We start from the raw sequence: 26,074 nt of genomic DNA, 5'->3' as shown, positions 1-26,074 counted from the left end.
AGCTTGCTTTCCTAACCAGAGGGAGAGCCAGTGAATGAAATGCACTTCAACTACTGACCAGAAGATTGTTCAGTGCTGCAAGACACCACATTTTTCCCAAGCAAAAGCCATTACATAAACACATTGTTTCATAGCCCATGCCCTGTCTGCAGGTAACAAGAGCAATTACTTCCCTTCTAGTCCTTGCTTCAAGCACTGTTACCTCATAGGAGGCATATAATGTGATTATTTTAGAGCATCTGTTCAAGCCACAGCAGAGAAGAGAAAAATAATGGAGCAAGAAGACAAAATTATAGGACATCACTTAATTCAATCATCCTTGGAGTGATTTTGCAAACCAAGCTCAAGATTAAAGAACATGTGTTCCTCCTAATCGGGCAGTACCCAATTTTTATTCTCAACTAGCATTCCACAAAGGTCCAAAGGCCCAGAAGAGGTGATCCTCAACAGATGAAGGAGCTTCAGATTAAGGGGAAGCTTTTCACATTGCATCAATGTTAAGCTCTTTTCAGAACATCATGGTCCGAAATACAAATGCAATCTCCAAGTATAAACTGCGAGACTAAGCTAGAAAGGACTGGTTTCCTAAAGAAGGACCCGTGACCATTTTCTCACAAAAGCTAAAACACAAGGCAGTATTAGCTACCTGAATAGAAGGAATTAGCAAACTAGTCAAACAGAATTTTGAAGAACTTCTCGTGAAGGTGTTTGAGGATATGTAAAAGCCGGGGTAGGTTCAGAAAGGAGGTAAGCATATAAATGCCACCTTACGTTCCTGAGACCACCATGCAGGCTGTGCATTGTGAGAGCCACCTCCAGAGAAAGTGGGACTTCAGCATTAATTTTGGGGCGTCCTGCCAGCCACTCACATTGTGAGTCCAATGTAGGTAGCTCCAATGTAAGCTCCCATAGCATGCACTTGAGGAACAGAAAAACTACCACCTTGAACATGCCTCTGGGAGCAGATTTTTAAGCTTGTCAATGGAACACATCAAAAGGAGTGCCACAACTCTAGTTAGGCACCTAACTCTGGGATGGTGGAGGTCTCCCACTAGCAGCTACTTTGGCTAACAGACTGTGTTCTTCCTCAGCCTTTCCTGCTGTTTACCTTACATGCCTTACATTTGTGTCTCCTCTGTAGGTGTTTGCTCTCCCCATGCATTTTGGGAGGAAAGCAGGTACTCAGCTTCAAGCTGGCAGTGCTGGAATACGCATTGTGGCACTGAGGAGCTAGCTGTGGCAGATTTCCTTGCTAATCTAACTCCTGGTACTGTCTTTAGTCTGTAGAGAAGACTTCTGTGAACAGGAGGTTACTTCAGAAAAACTCTGGAGCTGGAGGACTACCTCTTTTCTCAAGAACAGGCAGCCTGAAGAGCTTATTTTTGACAGCCGGCTGAGGAATTTTTGTTTCAGGAGCCACAAAGAGCAAGATACCATGACATTAATCTTTAATCAACTAAGAAAACAGGTCTCCCCAGGGAAGCAGCTGAAATGATGACTTATGTGGTCACCTGGCAGTAATGCAGCATCGCTGTATTATGTCAAGGCAGCAGTGAGAAGGCACATCCAGAATTCCCGTGGGGTGATGCACCCCTATCCCATGTCCCACAGCGACACACTTTCCTTTTCAAAACGAAAAAGACAGCAGCTACCACAGGTTTCATCAAGAAGAGGTAATTACTTAACTTTGAGAAACAGAATTTAACAACAGCATCATCCTGAGCTCTGTGGCTTGGGCTTCAGCTGAGCTAAGCTCAAATAATACGTTCCCTGACCAAGCCTGGTGTTGTATGATGTATGTATGGACACCGGACAGACGCCCATCAGTACTGCCCCTACCACAAACACCATGATGTTCCAGCAGAAGGCTTCCTTACTACTGCTACTTGCTGCTAGTACAATTTGGCCTTGTCTTCAGCCAGAACCCCTGGAAGAAAAGTGCAGGTTCAGTGAAAAGTCTCAGAAGTGATACAGTGGCCCATCAATAACACACGCCAACAACAGTTGAGATGTCTTCAGGGGAGATACAGATGACTACAAATATGATAAACCTGTTGCACAATATTATCCACATCTTCTTTTAAGTAATCGCTTCAATACCAAGCACAAAGATAAGTCCTGAAAGACTGCTATAGAGATCCAACTGACTTCATCTGGAGTTACGCCTGGATTGTAACTAACTCAAGTAAGAATCTGATGCTATATCTTTTAATTTCATGGGTTCTTTTTGGTTTTTTTGGTTGTTGCCTTTTTTCCCCCAACAAGCCAATGGGAACTTGAATTGTAAAGTGATTTTATTTTGAGGAACACAAAATAAATAGGTATTATTTTAAGGCTAATGTACTGAACTAGACAAAGAGTTTATGAACTGAAGTTTTTTGAAAGAAAACATGCTTCATTGGGTGACGTTTGCTAAAAACACTTGCATTCATCATGTCTTGATGCCTTCATAGCTTATTTATGACTCTGTTAATGCTGTCTGCTCTGGTGGTGAAGCTCCCACCTAAGTAGTAATATAAATCAGTAGGATGTCAAAAGTCAACCACACTGCAACATTTTAATGCTGCTGGGTAAGATAGACTCATGAATACAAAATGCTGAAAATCAATAGTAAAAAAGCATTCAGTCAGGCCAAATCAAGCTCTGACCTTCTTCCCCCTTCGAGTGGGGGTATTGTGGCCAAGCAGTTGGTTACAGTGCTGCGTGGCCAGGTTCTCTGCCTGCTGCAGAAGAGGAGGGCAGTGCATACGGTGCAGTGAGTTGCACTTTCATATGAGTTAGGATCAGAGTAATGGACCCAACTCCTGGAACTGGGGATTGCCAGGCTAGTGCCTTGTCTCCTCCACGCTACCAGAAATACATGTGAAACACATTTAGAAAGTGGCCCACATTCTCCTGGACATCACGTGAAGCTGTGGCACCGATAATTTCTGGCCACTGAAGAGCTAAGTCTCAATTCTGAGCCCATATGCATATAAAGCAAGTCTCTTGTGAAGTTAGTATGTTGGTTAAACAGAGTAAGTGAGACCTACTATATTAGTCCCTCTACCACTGCTGCCCCAGTAGTTTGGTTCAGCTTCAAAGAAATAACTATACTTTGGTGTTACGTGCAATTTTTTTCTTTCTTTTCGAAGAAAAATCTTCAAATTCTGAAAGATTAGTGGCAGCTGTTTTTGGGGGCAGTATAGAGACAGTGAAAAGGTGATTTCACTGATTCAGTGAAAAAACATATTAAAACATGCTCAAGTGTGGTTGCAGATCAGTGCAGGTACGTATGATGATTCTTTCATTCATTCTTTCATTCTTTCATCAGGTGCATTCAAGGTTGTAAAAAAAGATATAGTTTTAGCTTCTGCTTTTTTCTTTCGCCCTAATGCTTTATAAAATAAAAATCAAGATCTAAAGGATAAACAAATAAATAAATAAATAATCACTCAAACCATTTTGGAAAGTCCTGCCTTTTCCTTCTCAAAAAAAACCCCATTAGATAAGATCATACCATCCAAATAAACAAGCTTTCTGAGGTATTATCCTTCTAAAATGTGAACCCAACCCTCCGTTATTCCCCCCGTTGGCACACACAGAGTGAATCTTTATAAAAGGTGTGTTTTGTCCTGCCTAGAGATACACAAAGCTAAGCAATACCTTACAGAGATTTTAATTTAATCTTTCATGGAGCCAGGGAGTTTTAAGCTCTAGTGCTTTTAATTTATGTTACCTCATAAATTAATAATGTAGGTATGACGGAGGGTAGCTCATCAGATTAAGTATGTCATTTTATAAAGCAGTTCGGAAGCAAAAAGTATGAAGCCAAAATAAAGTACTCTTAAATGATCCATTAGTCACATAAATCATTACATGTGTTATTTCTGGTCTGGGCAATGGTTGAAATGAATGGTAATTTAGTTACTGTAATTTTATTTTAAGCTAGTAAGCACTTGCACAAGAAGTAAGAGAGTGACTCTGACCCTGGCATGCTCTTCTTGGCCTGCCAGAGCTCTCTGCGTTGCTCCCCACACATGCAGTCCTGCGCCAAGTGAGCATGGGACACGTTCTCCCTGAGCAGTCTACACTGGGGCACAACTCTGGCATTTGATGGAGCTGCACAGGGAGCCTACAGCAATTTGGATGTGAATGCATGAGTTTTGGTTTGCTTTGAAGAGTGACTCTCTCCCCACGCTGTGGACACAACTGATAGTCCACTTCAGCTCAAACAGCAAGTTCCTTACCATGCAATATGGGTCAATCAGAAATCCTTAATATTTTACATTATTGCCTAGTACTCAAACTCTTATAAAGAAACTGAATAAACCTGCTCTTAAATTGAATGTGCTACTATAAAATATTGGTGGAAATATTTATTACAGGTATATAGGCTATAAAATGGGGGGAAAAATATAAAAATCTGTGCAGCTCTAAACTGGTTTGTGTCCGTGACAGGTATGTCTTTCTGTGAAGACTACAAAACATACAAATTTATATATTTACAGCATAGTATATACACATACTGGTACAATACAATAGGAATTAAAAACCATAATAAACCATATAACCTGTATAGGAAGGACTCTACATCTATTCACTGTTGCTACATTTTATCATCCTCCTTTTGTGCATTTTTCCTAATGTTTGCTGTTCTTTACATGCTCTTTGCCGTGCTGCGGGAGGCTGAGCTGCCCAGCCCTGCTCAGGGGGGGTGGCTGCGCAGGTGGGCTTTGCTGCCAAAAAACATTAGGTGCCTGTGGATTTTAGCAACCTGCGTAGGCAAGATGTGAGAATCCCTTCCTTCACTACCTCACTGCTAAGGTGACTTAGATGCCATATTTCCACCCTCTCCCACTACCACCTTTTCATTTGTCTCATTGCAAATTCCTCCCAGAGAGCTCAGATAAAATATAAAATATAAATGAAGGTGAAGGATAAAAGAAGCAGAAAGCAATTAAGCAAGTTTCTTGTTAGTTCCAGGTCAGAATTTTCTCATTTTAACTTTCCAGAAGTCCATGAAATGCCTCCCTAACATGTCCAACTATGCCCTGAGTGCAAGCTTTCCTGAAGATGGTAATGCCTCATACAGAGCTACAGAGTCTTTGTACATGTCTTTCTCCCTCTATATGCATATATATATATAAAATACGTAAAAAAATTTAATATATATATATAAAAAATACATTAAAAGGAGGAATAATTAAGAGGGGATGCTGGAATGCAATGCTTGGCTTTTCTGATGTACATGCATGTGACATCTCAGCTGTGTGGAGCAAGCAGATGAACAGTAATTCTTTTCCCAGTAGTTCTTACTGCAGCATCACTGAAAGGTCGCAGTTTAGACACTGGACATGCTGAGGCAGACACTATGTAAACACATGGTGAGGGACAGTTCTCCCTCCTCCCTAAAGGACTGCTTCATCCAAATGAACAGAGTACAAGGAAATCAGAGGTCTGTAGTGACTTGCTCAAAACCATAAAATAAATCTGCAGCAAAGCTAGGAATCAAAGCGGTATCTCCAAATGCCCAAGTCTACCCCGACACCAAGAAAATACTCTGCAAATTAACCCTATTCAACCTGCTGGTCAGACACACAAATGCACATTCTTTACCAAGCCTGCTGCAAGTTTACTTGTAATGATGTACCCCTGCAACCCAAACAGGCTGCAGGGCTTGCACCTGCTCTTCAACTCAGCCATCATTTAATTAAATGGAAGACATAAAACTACCAACCATATCAATTAACTGCAGCAACAAAATGTATAATGCTCTGATTTTAACCCCAGGGATCTGGCGAACCACAACCACTCACCCCAGGAATTCAGCAGTATTTAAAACATGCAGCTGTAAAGAAAAATAATTAAAACCCAAAGAAACAAAAAGGTAGCTGTTTTGGGCTAGCATTTGTTATTGTTTTTAAATTAAAGTGTTGCTTTCTCTGACCTCCATATTTATCTCACCTTTGAAGCAACCATGTTTGCTGTGGAGTAAACAAATACAAACCAAAGACTGAAGTGCAGGAAACATGGCCTCTTATGAAAATGCCTTTAAAACTTCTGGATACTGCTCTAAGACCTGCAGTCAACAGTGAAATTCCTTTATTTGCAGCCCCTGAATGATTTAGAAGATGAAGAAACTCTAACGATGGCTAAGCAGCAAAATGTCAGCATGTATAACCTTAGTCCTAGTCATCTGCAGGTAGAGCATTTCCTGAGCACCCTGGCTTCTTAGGTTTTTCCTGTATTAAGTTTCCACCTCGCTGCGGCACAGCTGGAAGCTGAGAAATGTGTACCTCTTACTGTTTACTTTCGGAGCGACTTCATTAAAAAGTTGTGAGCCCCACTGTGTAACAGAAGGGGAAAATGTTGTTCACATCCTTCCATGTATCAGAGAAGCTTTCTGACACAGGACATCTTGAAGGCTGAGTCATCCCATCTGTCCCAGACACCTCTCAGGCCAAATACGAGAGGAGCTGAAGGAGCGCTCACCAAGAGGCAGTCCTTCAAGCAGCCAGAGCATCAGCCCCTCACGGAGGACGGGCACTCAGGGTTTTCCACGAGAGCTTCAGGCTCTGTGGGTTTGGCTTGCTGTAAAGACAGGGTGTGCTGAAGACAAAGTGCTGCCTTTGGTTAGGACCTTCCTTCCTCCCGGAAATAAACACAACAGCTCCAGTTTAACTGGGATCAGAGCTTGGCCTTTGATGTCACGCCAGGAAAATGCTGCAGTACTTCTTACTTGGCTGTTCAAGGCATTGCACTAGTCCTGAGTTTCAAAAAGAAAAGCTTGCTTAGCTTACTCAGGGATTGTCATAAAAGTCAGCTGTGGGTAGAGGAAGAAGATACTAATAAAAAAATGAAGTTCACAGACGTTTGAACAGAAAACTCCTGAGAAGTGATTGCAGAAAATGCGGACTTTCATTACATGACATGTATGTATTGGAAATAAACCTGGATTTCTTACTGCTGGAGTGAAATCGTATTAAGAATAATAACATAGCACTTAGCACAGGACACAATGAGTTCAGAGCATCTTTTAACAAACCTGGAGAGGAAAGCAAACACGAGCTTGATTTAACTGACTGATCTGAATAAAATGTCTGTAAGATGCAGAGCAGCATGCAAGAGCCACAGGAGAAAAAACAAAAGCTCCCATACCTGTATCTTTGCTTTGGAGACTGCTTTTCAGTTGACTTAAAAACATGTCCAAGATAATACAAAGGAAAGAATAAAAAGTTCCAGTTTGTTGCAAACCATGTTAGAGTGAAGGGTGCATCAAATTTCTTAAAGGTCAGTTTTGCTAGCTGGGTTGAACCCGACCAAGAGGAGCAGACACCCAGGACTACAGCCACACCCCAGAAAATCTTCTTTAGTTGTGTCACAGAGCATTTCCAGCAACAGCGGTTCACCCTTCCACCACCTTCCACCCCGGCTTGCATCTGTGCTTCGGCTGGGGCTGGAGACTCCCGGGAGCGCTCATCCCCTGGGAAGAAGAAAACACAAGGCTTACTAAGGAAATCCAACCTGCATTTTAATTTTCACATCCTAGGCCTTTCTGAAGTCACGTAGAGCTTTACCAGTAAAAGAACGCACCAGATCTTGCCAAAAAATGTCCTTCATTTCTAGATCATTGCAAAGCCTCTGGTTCAACCGAGGCATAATTACAATGTAAATAATAATTATCACCTCTAGATTTAGAAGCCACTGGGTAAAATGGAAATGAAAATTACGTGTTGGTCTGGTGTACATAGAAAGGCTTAACATACCACTTAAACTGATGCTGTTAGGATGTGTAAATGAATGAAAAACACAGCATTGAGTTTAATAAAGCAACAAAGGGGATTATGAGAACACTTGGAATTGTTATTGTCTTGGAAAATGCAGACTTGGGCAGCTTATGGAATATGGTGTTTCTTAAAAGGATGAGGGGGGACAATTGTATTTAGTCTTACAGTTAAGCACAATCACTGCAATGTAAGTAGCATGATTAATATTGAACTTGGATGACCAGGCATTTCAGTGATCCCTAGAAAAACAGCTCTCCTGAGGCTGTAGCCAGATGGCAAAAATTAGACCAACCCACAGGCTGCCCTGAAGAGCATCTCAGACTAGGAAACCCTAACTTTTTTTAGCTTGAGTCCTGCACCAAATGAGACTGGACTGGAACTTTGCTCTGGTTCCTAGAACTAGCATGCCACTGGAAATTTCTCTCCTAAAATATCTTGCCCATTACATCCTTAAACATGAATTGTTACAGCCCTGCTATTGTACCACTATCGGCTGACACCGTATCCAGCTTGTGCATGAATGAACAAAGTGAGGTTAGGTGGTTCAGTTCCCACAGAGATCAAAACGTGCTGGCAGACCTCAGCAGCACGCCACTGCCTTTAACGGCTTTCTACCTGCCTTTCTCCTTTCTCAAATTCACTCCATTCAACTTCCGCTAAAGCTGTCAGTCACCCGCACGCAATACTCAGCAGTGATTTCTCTTAAAGGCTGACTTCAGTTTAGTTGGTCCCTTCACTTGAAGGAGAATGTAATAGTCATTCATGTTGAAAGCCAGGAACCTACAACTTCAAGTGTGCAGAGGTCACTGCATGCATTGGAAGGTGAAAAGAGAAATATAAGTACAGCCAGGACAATGAGAGACTATTATTGCCAAACATTCATGTACGTTCAAGGCGGACTAAGAGAGATGCACACACAAAAAATCCTTCCTTATCCTGGTGAGAATCAGTATTTGGAATGGAAAATCTCCTAAAACCTCTTATTTTAGGTTAACCTAGATTTGTATTTACACAAGCTAATACATTATTAAAGAAAAGGTTTATTCCAAATGAGAGGATTATTTAATTATTTCTTTACAAACAAGAAATGCATTATCTGAGCTAAGAGTACCATTAGTTTGCCTAGTAAAGCTGTAATTTGCAATGGGAAAAATTGTGGCCTCTGTTTGATATCTTGAAATCTAAAAAAGAGTGTACAGCAGCCAAGGTAGAAAAATCTAGTCTTTCTGAGCGGCTTTAAGAAGATGGGGATGCTGCTGATCTCTCCGTTTATTTCAGTTTTCAATAGAAGATTGTGTGGGCAGCCTCCCACATAACAGAAGACGCACCAGCAGGCCAATGAGTTATCCAAAGTTAATGTGGCTTCGTATTAAACAAGTAATGGAAAGGTTACAAGCTACCATCCAAATGTTACAAGAGGCTAGAAATGAAAAGAGGCTGCCTGTGAACCCTTAGCTCATTCAAAATAATTTTAATAAGTTTTCTTTGTGATACATTGCTTGTAACTAATGTTTGTGTCACTCGCTGCACAGACCAGTCAGGGTTCAGTTTACCGAACAGCAGTACATTCATTTCTTTCAACTTCACCACATAATGGGCAGCTGCCAGTGCTCTTTGCTGCCTACCACACAAGTCCTGCAGTGAATATGGAATTTTTCCTTTCCTCTTGAGCTTTTCTGCTGGGCACTGTCACTGCAACACCAACCACTTCACACACCCTAACAAGCTATAGCGTTCTTCCCATGGACCACAGGGATTTCTGGGCACAGAAGAGACGAATCCAGGCAGCCAGGGTGCCAAGTGAGAGTTTAGGAGGCGTTTGTGGCACTGTGTCAGTGCAGGGAAGAGCTTTCCTCCACTCAGTTTACATTTTTGAGACTACTTGGACAGACAGGCAAAAATGTTTCTCCTCCTAGAAAACAGCCAGCAAGGTACCTGCTGTCCCTGTCCTCTGCCGTTATTGCCCCATGAAGCAGCAAACCAGGATTTAAACCCCTCCTGCTCAAGAAAATTAACATTAGGGAACATCCTTAAGCCCTTAGGGTGTATGATGTCTCAAGATGAGTAGGTTCTCTGAACCAACGTTGAAACTATGTTATTTTTTCTAATATTAGAATTGTTCATTGAGACAGCAAGACACCTTGTCTGGCCCTCTGGCCCAGTAGTCTTGGCAATCACTGAAAAGGGGGAAAATCACAACTATATCATCTGATGCACCAGACATTCAACATAAAATAATGAACTGTTTAATGGACACCCCACAACAGACACTGTGGTGAAGATCTTCTCCCACCAAGGGCTGAAGTTGCCCGCCCTGCTCCTCCTCGTACGGTGCACATATGCTGAGTCAGCAGTTCACTTGGACAGCTTGCTTGAATATCAATGCCTTTTGACTCTGTTTCATGGCAGTTACTTCCTATAAAATAAAGCCAAATGGGCACAGCCTTTTCCAGTGGATGCAGCGCTGTCCTGAAGGATATCTGGGACATAATCTGCCCCCAAAAGCCAGACTGTCTTTGGAAACAGTGGACACTACAGATGATGCACACCCATGTGGTCTCATCCTCTCATTTACTGTGCTGGGGACTTGTCTGCCAGCTGGCATGCATAACAGAGCTGTAGCTCTCGTGCCCAGTCCCTGTGTTCCATGGGGACATTTTTCTCACCCAAACCACAGGCTTGCAGATGGGGTGGCATCAAACCCACACATGGATGAAAAGCTCCTCACTTTACACAAAGGCCAGCTGGCAACAGAATACACATGAATTTAAAGATGGCAAAATATCTTTTCAGAATGGATGAGGCAGGACATGAAAAAAAATTATTTCTGGACATCCTCTTCCAGACTTGTAATGGGTTTCTTCCACTGCTCCTTGCAGCAGACTGCTCTGTATGCTACTGTATCCCCCAAAAAACAAATCAAGATGCTGAGACAGAGGAAAAATGCCTATCTTGCTTTTACTAATTTTGGCTTTTCATTCTCCCTTTTGCTCATTCATTTTCCTGTTTCATAAATCCCAACTGGAACCACTCCTCCTCCCTCCCTTTCAGCCCAACCTCTCTCCCATGGCATTCAGAAGGAAAGGAAGGAAGGAAATCACCTCCAGCGCTACTGCCAATGCCCTTACCCATGGGGATTCCCAGCCCTGGTAAACAGCCATCCTTCTGCTTCCTCCACTACAGCTGAGACCCCTCTCAACTGACTCAGATACCTGTGGTAGGGACAGCTATACCGGAGCTACTCACTCCATGCTCCCGACTGAGGCCATAGAGAAAAATGGGCACTGGAAGGCACTACACACCCCACGTAAGGTAGATGCCATAGATAATGTGCTCACTTACTACAGATGTTTGCACTAGGTTAGAGAAAATCCCCCCCAGCAGAGGCAGCACCTTTAAATAGCCTGTCCAGACCACTTCAAAAACGCTTTAAGGCTTAAGACTCCTGTGCACAGCCAGCCAGCTAAAGGCTTACTGCAGGACCGCACTGTACCTCACTGTGTATGTTAAAAATGTGATACTGATAAAAACCAAGGGTGGCATTCATCTTCTCAGTTTGAGACATCTGCTGTGCAGACTTGTGCATCTGAGACAGTGATTTACACTTTCTGTATAGTTAGTAGACAGAAAAAAAGGCATTTCCATAGCACGATTTATCTCCTCCTGAAGTATACAATTAAAACAAGCCAGATGAATCACCCTCTCCAAGTGCTTGTTTCTCTCCACCAGCTCTAAAGTGTCTGGGGTGACAGGCTCAGAAGTAGGTGTCTCTAGTGTAGGTGTCTGAAGCTGGGTGAGATGAGTCCCACCTCTCCACTGCTGCTGTCAGGAACAGAGAGTAAAGCCACCGCAGACAGCACTGGTGGGCTCAGAGCTGCCCGGTCCACAAACATATTTAGCTGTCACCCCTGAACTGCTTTAGCTCTTGCCAGCTAGTCAGCAAATGGGTGAAAGAAGCATTACAAAAGTGCTGGGTGCCCTTGCCAACCCTTCAGAGTGAGAAAGTGACCCTCACAGACCAAGGTCCTGCCTATTAGGGACTGAAACATGAGTCTAATGATAACGCACAACTCCGCCAGCTTCCCCAGGTTATAAATGTGCTTCAGCGTCTTAAACAGCTCTTTAAATCAGGCTTCTGGAAAAAATTCTGACAAAAGGAAGAATCCTCACAGGACTTTTGGCAATTACAAATGAGCCGTCCTCAAGGCATTTCCATTTTGCCAGCCTCTCAAATGTTTTGTAGCTGCTTGGGCATTGCACAGAACAAGTTTGTAAAGCTGGCAAAAAGACATGTTTATCATAAATAGGGGAGAAGGAGGTAAGTCCTGTGAGACAGTGCGTAATCCTCAGCGTGGTTAGAGCTCTAGAAATGTGTGCCATGCAGGGGGATCAGAGCTGGACACTACCCAAGGCACATTCTCACAACCCTGAATGCTGTGTGACTTCCTCTTCACCCAATGATTACTACATGGAGGGCTCAGTGGGAGACAGTTAGTTCCCACACAATTAATTACTTATAAGTTACAAACATACCTAAGAACACACACAGTGATTTCTGGTGGTGGTTTTCTGGACACACAATACTATCTGCCTCAGTAGCTGACTCCCAAACTCCTCAAAACGTTTTTATCCCATTCCTGTCTACCACACTAGCTATGCGTTATTTAGCTGTACAGGATTTTTGAGCTCAGCTGTTAAAAAACACCTGAGGCATCATCCTGTGAAGAGAAGATGAACTGCCAAATCCATAAAGTGATATACATCTCTAATTGCCACTGTGGTTGTCTAAATCTGAAATGTTGATATTTATTCAGATACATTGCCCAGGTATTTTCTTCACAGCAGTCAGGTTAAAGAGTGAGGTCTTATGGACTCATCTGTCGCCTGGCAGGTACCTAGTAGCTTGTGCAGCTTTCTCATGCCATTATCAATGATGACCTCTCCTTGCACAGGTTATCCTGATAGCTGGTTTCAAGGAACTGTTAATATCTCATTTCAGAAGCCAGTAATCTCCATGTTAACAACCTTTCCCAAGGCCTGCATCTCTGCTGCACAGATCAGTAATGAGAATACACACAGCCCAACTCCTGCATCAAGGAACATTCCCTCCTTCCCTGAATTAGCTTTAGCTTTGCCAAAACTGCTTGCACCAGCTGTATCCTCTTCCCGATCCCAATAGAGCTCCTCAGATGCCAAAGAATCTGTTCCTGAGCATGCCTGAGCACAATGACTCCTAAGCAGGTTTGTGCCTCCCTTACGCCCAGACTCTCAGGATTCAGACACCTGAGAGTTTCCATCTCTCATTTTAAGAGTCATCTCCAAGAAATACTTCCATTCTGTATCTGAAGCAGTATTGGAACAAGGCCTAGAGCCTCCCTTTTTCTCCTCTGGGAAAATGGCCTCTTTATTTCATGCTTTTCCCAATAAATAAGGATTTTCATGCTTTTCCCAATAAATTAGGATAGCTTGAGCCGATCGACTTTGCTGCTGTCTAGGTTCGCCTGGCCTTGGAGGACCTGTGGATTAGGGCACCCTCCTGGGCAGATGGGATCCCTGCTCCTTCTAGCACAGGGGGTGGAAGGCTGCTCTACACACTGAGCTACTGAAGAGGAGCATGCACACCACCTCCACTTTTTGAAGGAAAGGGTTCAGCCACTTAGCTGCCAACTCAGCTGTGAAACAGAGTGGTAAGTGCTAGGAAGAGTGAACAACAGTGAGGAACAGGCATCTTAGCACAGCATAAAGCACACGTCTCTGCTCAGCGTTAGTACCCAGCAAGCTACATGATTCATCTTGCAGCCTCACCAGTGTCCTCCGGTGGGAGTCAACAGGCACACTGATAAAGGAGATGCAGCTTCCCGTTCTAGGTTTTTAAGGGGCTTCCGACAAAATCCCACTCCAGAGGGCCTTACAGAAAACAAGCAGCCAGGGAAGGTGCTGGAATGGGTAACAGGCTCAGTACAAGACAGGAAACCAGTGAGGAGTGCATCCAGCAATGGGGAAAGCAGCTGAAGCTCTGCAGAGGTCTGCTGTGGGACCTGTGCTCTTCACCATAACCATAAGTAACCTGACCAAGAGGGCGAGCCACGAGGTGGCAAAGTTTCCTAATGACATGAAGTTAGGGTGAGAGCCAGCTGTGAGGGATAACAGGCTACATGATTGGGTCACAACTCGGCAGATGGAGAGCTGGGCCAATAAAGAGGTGCAGGTGGCAGTAAGCAACCCACATGCTGCATGCTCAGTGATGGGCTCTGGCTCTTGCCACCAGGGATCCTGAGCCTTTCACAGGCTGCTCCACAAAAAGGGCAACTCAGTGTTCAGGAGCAGCCAAAAAAGCAAAATAACTGCTAAAAATTACTAGGAACAAAGCAGAAAACAGAGAAAAATGTTTTGTTTTTTTTTCCTGCATCTGGGGAACTGCAGCTGTCAGCACACCCACACTGTGAGAGATGCATCTAGAGATCATTTTCTAGCCGAAAATTTATCTTCCTGACCAATTCCACCAAGCTGGAGACAGGACCAGACAGACCTTTGGTCAGGCCCCATATGGCAGCTGTGCATGTAGTCACAGAGGGAAATTGCTCTTGGGCTCCCACAGGGAAGCTGTGAGTCCCCACGGGTGGCTGGCAGATGGGACTGCACCATTTGGTGTTGCAACGACTTTGGGTTTGCACGCATTTCCCCAACTTTCCAAACATGGACGGTGCTGAAGGTCTAACAGATCAGTATTATAGTTTTTAATGAATACCAATTAATGTATCGTAATGGAAAAATGACAAAACCCCATAAACCTTTATTAAATCAGTTTTTAAATAAGAATATTTGGTCAAAATGGCATTGCACATATGGATTTTTAGATGCTATTCGTGAAACTGTAAAAGTTTAAAGCACTTTCTTTAAATACTTTGCTTTTACAGTAACAGATAAAAATAATGTTACTTAATTCGAACATGGAAAGGAATGGCTAAATTAAGAATGAATCAATACAGCAGACAGTTTTAAAATCCACAGTAGAGGCTATTTTAAAGAACAAAATCAGGGTATTAACCTATTAGGTCAGAAGGTCTGAATTGGCTTGAGCCTACAGAGTAAGGGATGTAGGTATCTGGAAATGGGGAAAACTGCATGAACACAGATTCAAAGCAAGACAAATGCATTCTGAGTTCAGACCCGCTTTTGCTATTGGAACTCATAATATAAATTAACTAATTATACAAAGTACAGTGTTACGATAATCTATGCAGGACATTCAAACTTGTCTGTTCATCTGACCTTAATTTCAGCAGGGCAGGAACCAGGTCTGCTGGCTCACTATCACAATCAAGATGATTCTCCTTCTCTTGGCTGTGGAAATCTGTCCCATATCGCTGACACCACCAGGTTATCCATATATCTTAACTTGTACCAAATAGGCACAAGTTTCTTGTAACTGGTACTCCCAAATCCTAAAGTATTATTCACAGATACAGTGTTTTCTATCACTAATGGTTATCATATGTTAATTCCTTTTTTTATCCTCTGTTAAGAGTTAGAATTAAATAATCTGCATGTATTTGCTGAAGTATGCTGAATTCTCATCCTCAGCATACATATGCCTTTCTTCCTCTGTCAAATACTCCAGGAAAGCTTCCCGCAAAATATATATTCCAATTCCTGCTAGTGATACAGAGAGAGCTGAAAAATTATCAGCTCCATACTGTAGCAATTTGGACTTCAATCCATTTAATTGATAGAATTATAGAATCATAGAACGGTTTGGGTTAGAAGGGACCACGAAGATCATCTAGTTCCAACCCCCCTGACATGGGCAGGGACACCTTCCACTAGAGCAGGTTGCTCAAAGCCCCGTCCAGCCTGGCCTTGGACACTGCCAGGGATGGGGCATCCACAGTTCCTCTGGGCAACCTGTTTCCATGCCTCAACACCCTCACAGTGAAGATTTTCTCCTTAATATTTAATCTAAATGTATCCTCTTTCGGTTTAAAGCCATTACTCCTTGTCCTATCTCTACATGTCCCTGTAAAAAGTTCCTCTCCAGCTTTCTTGAAGGGCCTTTTTAGGTACTGGAAGGCTGCTATAAGGTCTCCCCAGAGCCTTCTCTACTCCAGGCTGAACAACCCCAAGTCTCTCAGCCTGCCTTCATCGGAGAGGCATTCCAGCCCTCTGATCATCTTCGTGGCCCTCCTCTGGACCCGCTCCAGCAGGTCCATGTCCTTCTCATGCTGGGGTCCCCAGAGCTGGATGCAGTGCTCCAGGTGGGGTCCCATGAGAGCGGAGCAGAGGGGGAGAATCACCTCCCTCGACCTGCCGGCCACGCATCTTTGGATGCAGCCCAGCACACGGTCAGCTTTCTGGGCTGCAGGCACACCTTGCTGGGCCGTGTTGAGCTTCGGATCAACCAGCACCCCCAAGCCTTTCTCCCCAGGGCTGCTCTCAAACCATTCTCTGCCCAGCCTGTATTTGTGCTCAGGATTGCCCCGACCCACATGCAGGACTTTGTACCTGGCCTTGTTGAACTTAATGAGGTTTGCACAGGCCCACCTCTCAAGCCTGTCAGGGTACCTCTGGATGGCATCCCTTCCCTCCAGCGTGTTGATCACACCACATAGCTTGGTGTCATCAGCAGACTTGCTGAGGTTGTGCTCAATCTCAGTGTCTATGTTGCCAACAAAGATATTAAACAGTGCTGGTCCCAGTACAGACTGCTGAGGAATGCCACTTGTCACTGGTCTCCACTTGGTCATCAAGCTGTTGACTGCAACTCTTTGAATGCAACCATCCATCTGATTCATTATCCACAAAGTGGTCCATCCATCGTATCCATGTCTCTCCATTTTAGAGACAAGGATGTTGTGTGGGACAGTATCAAATGCTTTGCACAAGTCCAGGTAGATTAACTCATTTGCTCTTCCCTCATCCACCAATGCCGTATCCCTGTCGTAGAAGGCCACCGCATTCGTCTGGCACTATTTTCCCTTAGTGAAGCCATGTTGGCTGTCACCAATCATGTCCTTATTTTCCATGTGCCTTAGCATAGTTCCTAGGAGGATCCGCTCCATGATCTTGCTGGGCACAGAGATGAGACTCACTGGCTTGTAGTTTCCTGGGTCTTCCTTTCTTCCCTTTCTAAAAATGGGGGCTACATTTCCCCTTTTCCAGACTTCCATGACTTCTCAAGTATGACGGATAGTGGCTTAGCCACTTCATCCGCCACTTCCCTCAGGACCTGCAGATGCATCTCATCAGGTCCCATGAACTTGTGCACCTTCAGGTTCCTTAGATGGTCTCAGACCTGATCTTCTCCTGCAGTGGGTGGTTCTTCATTCTCAGTCCCTGACTTTGCCTTCTGCAACTTGGGCGATGTGGCTGGAGCACTTGCTGGTGAAGACTGAAGTGAAAAATTCACTGAGTACCCTCAGCATTCTCCATGTCCTGGGTAACCAGGTAACCGGGTATGTTTCCTTCCAGAGATGGCTTACATTTTCCTTAGTCTTCCTTTTATCACCAGCGTACCTATAGAACCTTTTCTTGTTGCCCCTTGATGTCTCCGGCCAGATTTCATTCTATCAGGGCTTTAGCTTTCCTAACCTGTCCCTGGCTGCTTGGACAATTTCTCTGCATTCCTCCCAGGCATCTTCAGAGGTGACTGCTTAGAAATTCTATTAAAAGTGCTGCATTTGAATGGGCCTCATTAAAATATGATATTCTACTTTGAATTTTGTGGGGTGGGGTGTTCTCCTAAATACTGTCCTTTTTATTATTAATCAGAATGCATGACTGCAGTCCAGAGTGAAAATTGGAAGATACTGGGTGCTTATACTGTATCAGCATTGTGGTACTGGAAAGTAACAACCATAAAAGCATGTAAAGAATAATTCTGACTAGCGAGATACACATTCTTGATAGTATGGAAAAACATACTTTTTTTTTTTAGTGCTCTGCATTCCCTTCTTGAATAAAAATTGGACCAAAGCTTACAGTGAGTTACCTGGCGAGGTCACTGGGAGTTTTGTCATTTACTTTGAATACATCTCTGTGGAAGCAGAACTTCCATTAGAACAAAAATAAGCTATGACAAAAACTGTATTCTGGGCAAATTTTGATCAGAGTGTGTGCAAATTTCACCCTGAACAAAGATTTGAGAGATGAGTGTCTGTTCTGGTGAAAGAACAAGACTGGATTCTCTGCAGGGAACTACTGTATTAATTAGCAAGGCATTTGAGTGCCACGTGTCTTTCTTGAGTAACAGTTTTATTTCCAAGGGACTTCAACTACTCATACGAATATAAATAGCACATTTATATCAGTACATATATACATGCATTTGTATTAAGAGGTGAGTTCATGCTAACTGTGGAGGCTATGCTGGCTGCGTTTTATCAAAAACAAGACGATGTTCTTTCTCCCTTAGAGAGCTTTCCAAAATTCGGAGTTACTTGGTTTGCAAGTAAAGAGTTTTAGACAGAAGACTCTGCTATAGCCCACTGGTTTCTTGCATACTGAATTCTAACTCCAATTGATAGTTCTCTTAGAAGCTAAAGGGTTGACCTGCTATTGAACCTCAAATACAATACTTTTTTTAGGTTCTAAGTTTAGAACAAGATGGTTAGAGCATCTGTTCTCTGTCAATCAATACCAAGATATTAGCGTGGACTTGACATGGGCTTGAGTGTGCTCACAGTGGCTGGAGCAATGCACATATATCCAGAGAAGTTCCCACATGATTTGCTGCTCAAGGATCTACCAGAAGAAAGAAGAGGATGCCTCCTCACCTCTCATTGGCAAGGTCAGCAAAAGCTGGGTCTCCTTTGATAACAAAGCTTTGGCTAGATCCATGTTGGCACCCAGGCACTGGGTATAAATGAACAAAAATACATTACATGCAAAAATTCTAGTTTCTATTTTCTGTCTGATACATGCTCTTCCTCTTTTCAGTGAGAAAGGCTTTTGGCAACCCGCTATTCCTCACTTGTTTTGATCAGCTGCAGAAGACAGACTCATGCCTTTTTTCAGCCATAAATACAATACTACCCTTGCTGAGACTTCCCGTAGGGAATTTGAGGTGATTGTGGAAAAGGCATTTCTAGATCATACTTTCTCACTTCTGTATTCTCCATGACTGAATTACAAGGCTTATGGGACCCATGGGGTTTTTTGTTTATTTTATTTCACTTGAGGAGGTTTGGGGTCAGAAATAGTGATACTGAGCAAAAGGTATACTTATTGTTTCAAGAAGAGTCAAGATCTAACTTTTGTATAACCAAAGGATGCTAGATCGCAGGGCAAAATTCATGTCTTGAGTAGGACTCACAGATTTTCCACGCTAGGCACCCCTGCATTATGCAGGGCTAATAATGGTAATAATTATACTATTACAGAGCGGATCCATGTTCCTGGAACTGTGCAGTTAACATCTGAGGCGGCACCTGGCTTCTTTAATACATGGTGCCTACACATTTGGTGGGCAGCTCTGCCTAAAAGCAAGCCATCTCCGCACGGCTAAAAACACCTTGTTTCCTGTTGCCTTTGATCTTACGCTGCAGTGGCTGTCAGCAAAACCCAGTGAAGATTACTACGTAAACCTACCCTTTTATTGGCCAAATTCCTGCTTCCGCAGGATGCTATCCAGGTCTGCAGAGGCATCTCATGGTTTATAATTAACAAAGATTAACTGGGCTGTGGACTAAAGGTTGGTGATGGTGCTCTAGCAAAGTAGAGGGAGCTGCTTACTATATAAGTGAATGTGCTGAGTATGATGTGCTAGGAAAGCTATAACATAAATAACGCTATACATGAGGCTTATAACTGGGAAATTGCTGGGGAACACCTGTTGAACTATCATAGACCTTCATGTTGAACTGCTGGTCTTTTCTGAACTCTGGCTCTTATACTGAACTGCTTCTGTGCTACAAATCCCACTGTTTACAATTGTCAGCCATTAGGAAAGAGGAACAAATTTTCTTTTACAAGAATTATAAAATGAAAATAGGAGACAACGTATGACGCATTCTGGTGACTTAATATTTCTTTTTTACTAGTTCTTGTTTCAACTGCTCATGCAAGAAATCTGTAATTAAATAGGTGGGTTAGCAATCTACTTATTTTTTGAGAGCAAATGCCTAACCTGATTCAGGATGACTAGTAAATGCACCTTGCTCCATTTAGGGATAAGTGGGTGAAATATAATTTTCTGTGATATACGGAAGGTCTGAGAAGATGATCCAATGGTTGCTGTTATTCTCAGGTTCTGTCACTGTAAAAGAAACTATGGTTTGTCCATAGTCTGTACGTACCGGCTCATTTTAACCACTGAAGTAAGGAAGCTTGGATATATATTTAATAGCTTATTTTTCTGCTTCATGATGCATTAAAGCTCCTGCTCTGGCATTAGTTTAGTAACATCAAAATGGTCTCATTTTATTTTTGTATGATTTGGAGAGGAGACATACAGTGCAGAAGTAATGAGTCACCTCCAAACTTATAGCTTATGAGTCTGCACAGGCGAGATGGTATACGAAATAACCAGTGGGACACGATCAAAGACAAGCTGGCGGGAATCCCCAGTGAATAAGCCTAGCATAGCTAAGAGCAGCTCATTCTGAGGCTGTTTAAAGCCTAAGAAAGCATGGTACCATTTGGGAAGGGAGCCAGGTGTTATGCAACAAGAAACTCCTCACGTCTTTGGAACAAGATCTTGGATATCTGCTCAAATATGCTGTTGTGTTAACTGAAAACACTGCAAATAACAGGAAAATTGGGCAAAAGTTGTCCTGGGGCAAAGCCAGAGTGTAATTACTGCCTGTGTGCACTTAACACTCAGTACTCACAATAAACATGGAAGACAGCATCGCTTTTCCATCAGGGGAGTAAGTCACATTGACTTTACCCTGTAATAACAGAGCACATGCTGGCAAGGTACTGTGGAAAAGCAGACACACAGCATGTTTACACCCCCATTCATGCCTGTAGCTGCACACAAACCTGTTACCATTACCTTCACCCCCAGATCATTCACTCCATCCCAGCTCTGGTCGGGACCAAGTGAAAGCTGCTACCACGCAGCAAGCACAAGGTGGTTTTGATGGTCTCTGTCCTGATTGTGAACGTTCACATTGAAGACTGTCTTCTGTGTAGAAAGACAGCCTGAACAAAAGTGAACATTTTGCAAGTTAACTACTCCGCGCAGAAGCCAGCACACCTTCCTTGCAAAGGCTGCTTCAGCAGGGAAGCACACACAAACCAACCCTGGCCAAGCCACCGAACCCCCAGCTGCTCCTGCTCTCCAGCTGCTCCTGTGTCCTAGAATGGGCGAGCACTACTATTTCTAGAATGTGCAGCTCTCACATAAAAAAACTAACTCCTGGGTGAGATTTTCACAGGGTCTGCGCTAGTGCTCAGTCCAAGCACAAACAAGCATCACCTGGCTACCAGATCCTTTAGATGCCACCAGCAGAACACTGCTAATAGTTAAACAGTATTTATCCAGTTATGCAGCATTTGAGCTTATTTCTCCAAAGGAAAGTTTTAGTAGGAACCTGAAGTGACTGATTTCAGTAAAAGAAGTCCTCTCCCACCCCTACTGCACCCACTCATGGCAGTGCCCTCCCACAGCCACAAAACATGTGTGGGATGTTTGGGGGTCTGTTCCTATCTACTGTAGTTCTTTTCTTGCCTCCTCTGTGAAAAAATGTGCTGCTTGTTTTTAGACAAGTTGCTTCATTCTGCAGTTTCTCGGCTGCTCCATCTGCAAAATGAGGATAATAAGAATCGCAGCTCTTAAGGAAGCCGACTGCCACTCATGAAAGTTTTTGCTGTGCTTGGGATCTTCAGTTTGTTCTTGCTAAAGAAGTGAAAAAGGTTTATTATTAAAGTGATTACAGTGTTGATAAGCCTGTGATGAATTCCTTGCAGGCATGCAAATACATTAAAGGCCACATCCACTTCTTATTTGTACTTGTACAAATTCCCTACAACTCCAGTGATGCAGACAAGGTTACTCCAGCTGAGCATGTGGCAGAATCCGGTTCCACAGCAACTCAGTTTAGACATTTATGTGCAATAATTGAAAGAAGAGAGGTATCATTTGCCTTATAAGCAACTTTGAATATCACCAGTCACTCTTCCCGACAGAACAGTGCAGAGGGAACGTGCTATAGGGGGAGGCTGCAGTACCATTTCCTTGGTGCTGGAAGCCTGGGAATAAGTAGCTCTAAGTAGGGCCTAATTAAGTGGATGATGGGTTTTCTCTGGCAAGGTGACTGTCCTGCAGCTCCTCGCGAAAGCTGATATACCTATCTCTGGAAGATCCCAAGATGCAAAGCAGGGATGGGATCAAGGAAGGGAAGTCAGTCCTCAAAGTACACTGTGCTTTCATGTACAAATTGGGTGAAACCAGTCAGCTGGCTGGTCTGAGAGGAATGGTCACTGGGGTATGGATCAAACTGGTGGGAAAAACAACAGAAAGATGAACAAGCACAAATCATGCACCAAGCCTCCATTTCTCAAAGTATGAAGTGTGTGCAGTGGTACCAGGCACAGAAAACACATGACACGGTTACTGCCTGCCTGAGTAATGCATGTAGATATAGTTGTCTTGAAAAGTGCTGGTACAGCAAGCTCAGAGCATACTGATGATTCAATCTCTGAAATAATTCGAAATGGTAGTCACGCTTCTGAAGGTGCACAAAGTCCTTATCTCCCTTTTAAAGCAAAGAGACTACTGCACTGGCAGGAAAACAGAGGGAATGCTGGAAGGCTTTACAGCAATGCGTATCAATGAAAGGCTCCTCTTGGCTAACTATCCTAGAGTGAAACGTATTCCTAGTGGTTCTGCCAAAGATCCTTGAAATGCTTTGGTGGTGGTTGATAGGGGAGAAAATAATCATAACTACAAAGTGGAGGAAAGTTTTTGCCGTCTTGCTCTTGCAGATTTGCAAGGGACTTGGGCTACCAGAGAACTTTAAGAAGGCAAATCTTTGCCAGAGATGCGGCAGCTGGACCAAGGGAAGCAAGCAGTCCACAGTATGCCCACTGCCTCACTTTATTTTTGTCTATAACTACATCTTGGCATTTTCATATGGCTCTGAGCACCAGCTGGCAAAATTAGTCAATATTAGTCTGAAAGGAAATGTTATGAATTCATTTGGAAAAAAAAGCTCTCAGTCTGTTTCATTAAAAGGAAGCAAACAGCAAAGGAAACTCTTACCTGCATCTGTACAACCTCTGGGTCCTATCATACACCATCAAAGCAATTTAGATTTTGATACTGATGATAGAGGAAAAAAGAACCTGAAGTAAAGAACAAAAAGTCCAACTAGGCCAACAAAGTCCCTTGTGGGTGGCAAGGGTATCTGAGAGCTGGTATGCAGAGCAGACATGGAAATGCTTGAAAGGATCCAATTTTACAGCACAGGGAAAGATTGTACTGCCTCTGTTTCTATATAAGGTAGGTAATAAACTGTATTTGAACTGGTAGCAGGGGAATGAGATGACCCACATTTCAAAGCTGGAACCTGATGGGTTATTATTATTTATGATTCATAAAGCATGTGCAGTGCACCAAAAAAAAAAAAAAAAAAAAAAAAAAAAAAAAAAAAAAAGGCGAGACATGCTCCCTGCCCAGAGGAGCCTCCAATGCAAACCTTGAGAGAAACATTCTGCTGTGCATGGGGCTAACTCCAAGGGCTGTTTTTTATTCTAATTATAGTGTATGATGATCAGTCCTGCTTTTGTTCCGGTCAGAAAACGGAGATCCCTTTTCCTAGTTCCACAGCAGGTGGTTTTTATATTGGGGGAATGCAACAGTTGTATTTTCCAGGAACTGAAATAACAACCTTCACGTACTCCTGATTTTCCACTTTACTTGCTGATTTTAGTTCCTTTCCCCCCTCTGGGGCATTTCTGCATTTTCTCACTTTCTCCTCCACAGAGCTATTGCTACCATTTTTTCTTTTCCCTTCTTCATTCCTCAGTTTTTCAATGTTACTTTTGTTCTTCTTCATGAGCTTTCTATGCCGTCTCACATACATATTTTACCTTACTGTTCAATGATTCCCTTTTTTGAGTTGTTCTTATCTCAACCAACTACCACATCACCTAGTGGATTCCCCAAACCAGTGGCTTTCTCTTCACCCTCCTCTCAGGAACTGAGCTCCATATCCACCCCTCAGATGGACTCTTCTTCCTGACCTGCACCCTCTTTCTCTTTCTGTTCCTCCTGCTTCCGCATCACCCCCTCCATCTCACCTGCTCTGCCTCTCTAGGACATGGCCTACAGGTTTCTACCCAAGGACACAACTCCTCACCCCAGACCTCCCCACCAGCTATGCCCCAAACTTAAGAGCTCTCTGGGAAACCCTCCTGAGCACAGCACTGCCCTTTTCAAGGTCCCCAGCCATGATCCCATAAAGTCTCCAAAGGTCCCCGTGGTCCCTGAAGGTCTGCTAATCCCCCCACTGCTGTTGAGCTCCTGCTGTTGTCCCTCCTGGCCACAGAGCCCCAACCCCAGTACTACCATGTAGCTGGATTGGCAACTAGAGGTGAGAACAGATGGTTGGGATGTGGGGCTGTGTTCCTTCCATCAGGAGTCAAATCTGGCCAGCACCTCCCTCCCTCTTGCCAAGGGTCCCACCTGGCAGGTACTTGCCCAGGGGCTTGGGGGCTGCTCCCAGGCCCCGAGGGGAGCTTCTGGAGAGGAGCGCTGCCTTTGGAGTGTGGGGGGGGACAGAGCTGGAGCAGAGCAGGGCAGGGGACTGCGGTGGGCGCTGGCGATGCCAGGCGGCTAGGGACCTGTGTGACCCATGGGCGGGCGGCGGGGTCGTGCGGCTTCCCCGCCGCCGGGTATCGCTCCGGCACCGCACCCAGCCTCCCCGGCGCATCCCCGTTCGAGGTACCCAGCTTCTCCGGAGCATCCCCGTTCGCGGTACTCAGCCTCCCCGGCGCATCCCGGCTCGGGGTACTCAGCCTCCCTGGCGCATCCCCGTTCGCGGTACCCAGCTTCCCCGGAGCATCCCCTTTCGCGGTACTCATCAGCCTCCCCGGAGCATCCCCGTTCCCGGTACTCAGCCTCCCCGGAGCATCCCCGTTCGCGGTACCCAGCTTCCCCGGAGCATCCCCGTTCGCGGTACTCATCAGCCTCCCCGGAGCATTCCCGTTCCCGGTACTCAGCCTCCCCGGAGCATCCCCCATCGCGGTACCCGGTCTCCCCGGGATACCCCCGTGACGGTACCCTCGTCCCGCTCCTAGCGTCGGCGTTTACCTTCCACTTTGGTGAGGGTGAGGACGGGGCTGTTGCAGGCGCTGAGAGGGGCCACCCTAGCCGAGTGCTTCTTCATGGCGAGCCCGTCGCCGGCGGCAGCTCCCCGCCGCCCCGCGCCTACATCCTGGCGCCGCCGGAGCCCTCCTCGGCGGCGCCCCCCGGTACGGCTCCCGGCCCGCCGCCCTCTGCCGCAGCACCGGGCGGCGGCGGGGGCTGGGGCTCGCCCGCCCGCCCGCCCGCTGCTGCTCGGGGCTGCTGCAAACCCGACGTCACCGGCACGGCCCCCCCCGCCCGCCCCCCGGGCTCCCGGGGCCGCCCTCCGGGTCGAGGTGGGGGGTGGCGCCCGGGCTCCGCGGTGAGGGGCGCTGCGGAGTTCCCCCGGGCGGCTGTGCCCGCTGCGGGGCCGGGGCGCCTTCCCGGGCACCGCTCCGGCAGGCACGCAGGAACCCGGCCCCTAATGCGGCTGCGGCCACCGCTCCGCTCCGCTCCGCTGCCGCCGCTGTGCCTGCGCCTCCCGGAGCCAGCCGGGCTCCCGGCCCCGCCGGCTTCTGCTGCCGCTGGGCTGCTGCACCGCACGGAACGGGCTCCCGGCTGCCCATGCCCTGCTTAGCTCCCTTCTTACTGTCTTACGGGAAAGGGTAATTTACACTCTCCACACCAATGTTTTTTTTGCCCGTATTCTACCTCTCCTTCATTTTCCTTCAAGTCCAGTCACCATCCTGGATCGGTTTTCATCCCTGCCTTTAATAATTTTCCCCATCCTTTCCCCAGCCTTTCTGTTCCTGCTGTGTCCTTTCTAAGAGGGAGACCAAAATTAGACACAGCAGTCAAGATGAGGATGCACCATCGATTTATCAATAATATTCCAATACTTTCAGTAGCATACTCGACAGCTTTCTTAACACAGCTTGCCAACTTCTTTTTGAGGCACGAAACAAAATACCTCCACACCTACACACAAGTTAAATAAAATGTCTTTCACAATGGGATGCTGCTCGTACGTAGCAACTTTTTATGGTGGCTTTTTTTCAGTAACGATTTTAAGACC

At 44.9% G+C, this 26,074-nt stretch overlaps 1 protein-coding gene across 1 annotated transcript in view; it reads right to left on the bottom strand.

Moving 5' to 3' along the window:
* Positions 1 to 25,238, bottom strand: part of SLC35F3 (solute carrier family 35 member F3) — a 70,961-nt gene extending 45,723 nt beyond the window's left edge. Inside the window, exons 1-2 of the mRNA XM_056342615.1 lie at positions 25,027 to 25,238; positions 7,141 to 7,465 (exon numbers count right to left, since the gene is read on the bottom strand). Of these exons, the coding sequence (XP_056198590.1) occupies positions 7,141 to 7,465; positions 25,027 to 25,102 (401 nt within the window). The 5' untranslated portion in view covers positions 25,103 to 25,238. The remainder of the gene's footprint in view (positions 1 to 7,140; positions 7,466 to 25,026) is intronic.
* Between the last annotated feature and the right edge of the window lie 836 nt (positions 25,239 to 26,074).

This window comes from Falco biarmicus, chromosome 6, assembly GCF_023638135.1.
Source record: "Falco biarmicus isolate bFalBia1 chromosome 6, bFalBia1.pri, whole genome shotgun sequence".
Classification (NCBI taxonomy): domain Eukaryota; kingdom Metazoa; phylum Chordata; class Aves; order Falconiformes; family Falconidae; genus Falco; species Falco biarmicus.
Note: the sequence above shows the minus strand (reverse complement) of the source record. Positions and strands in the feature narration are given on the sequence as shown.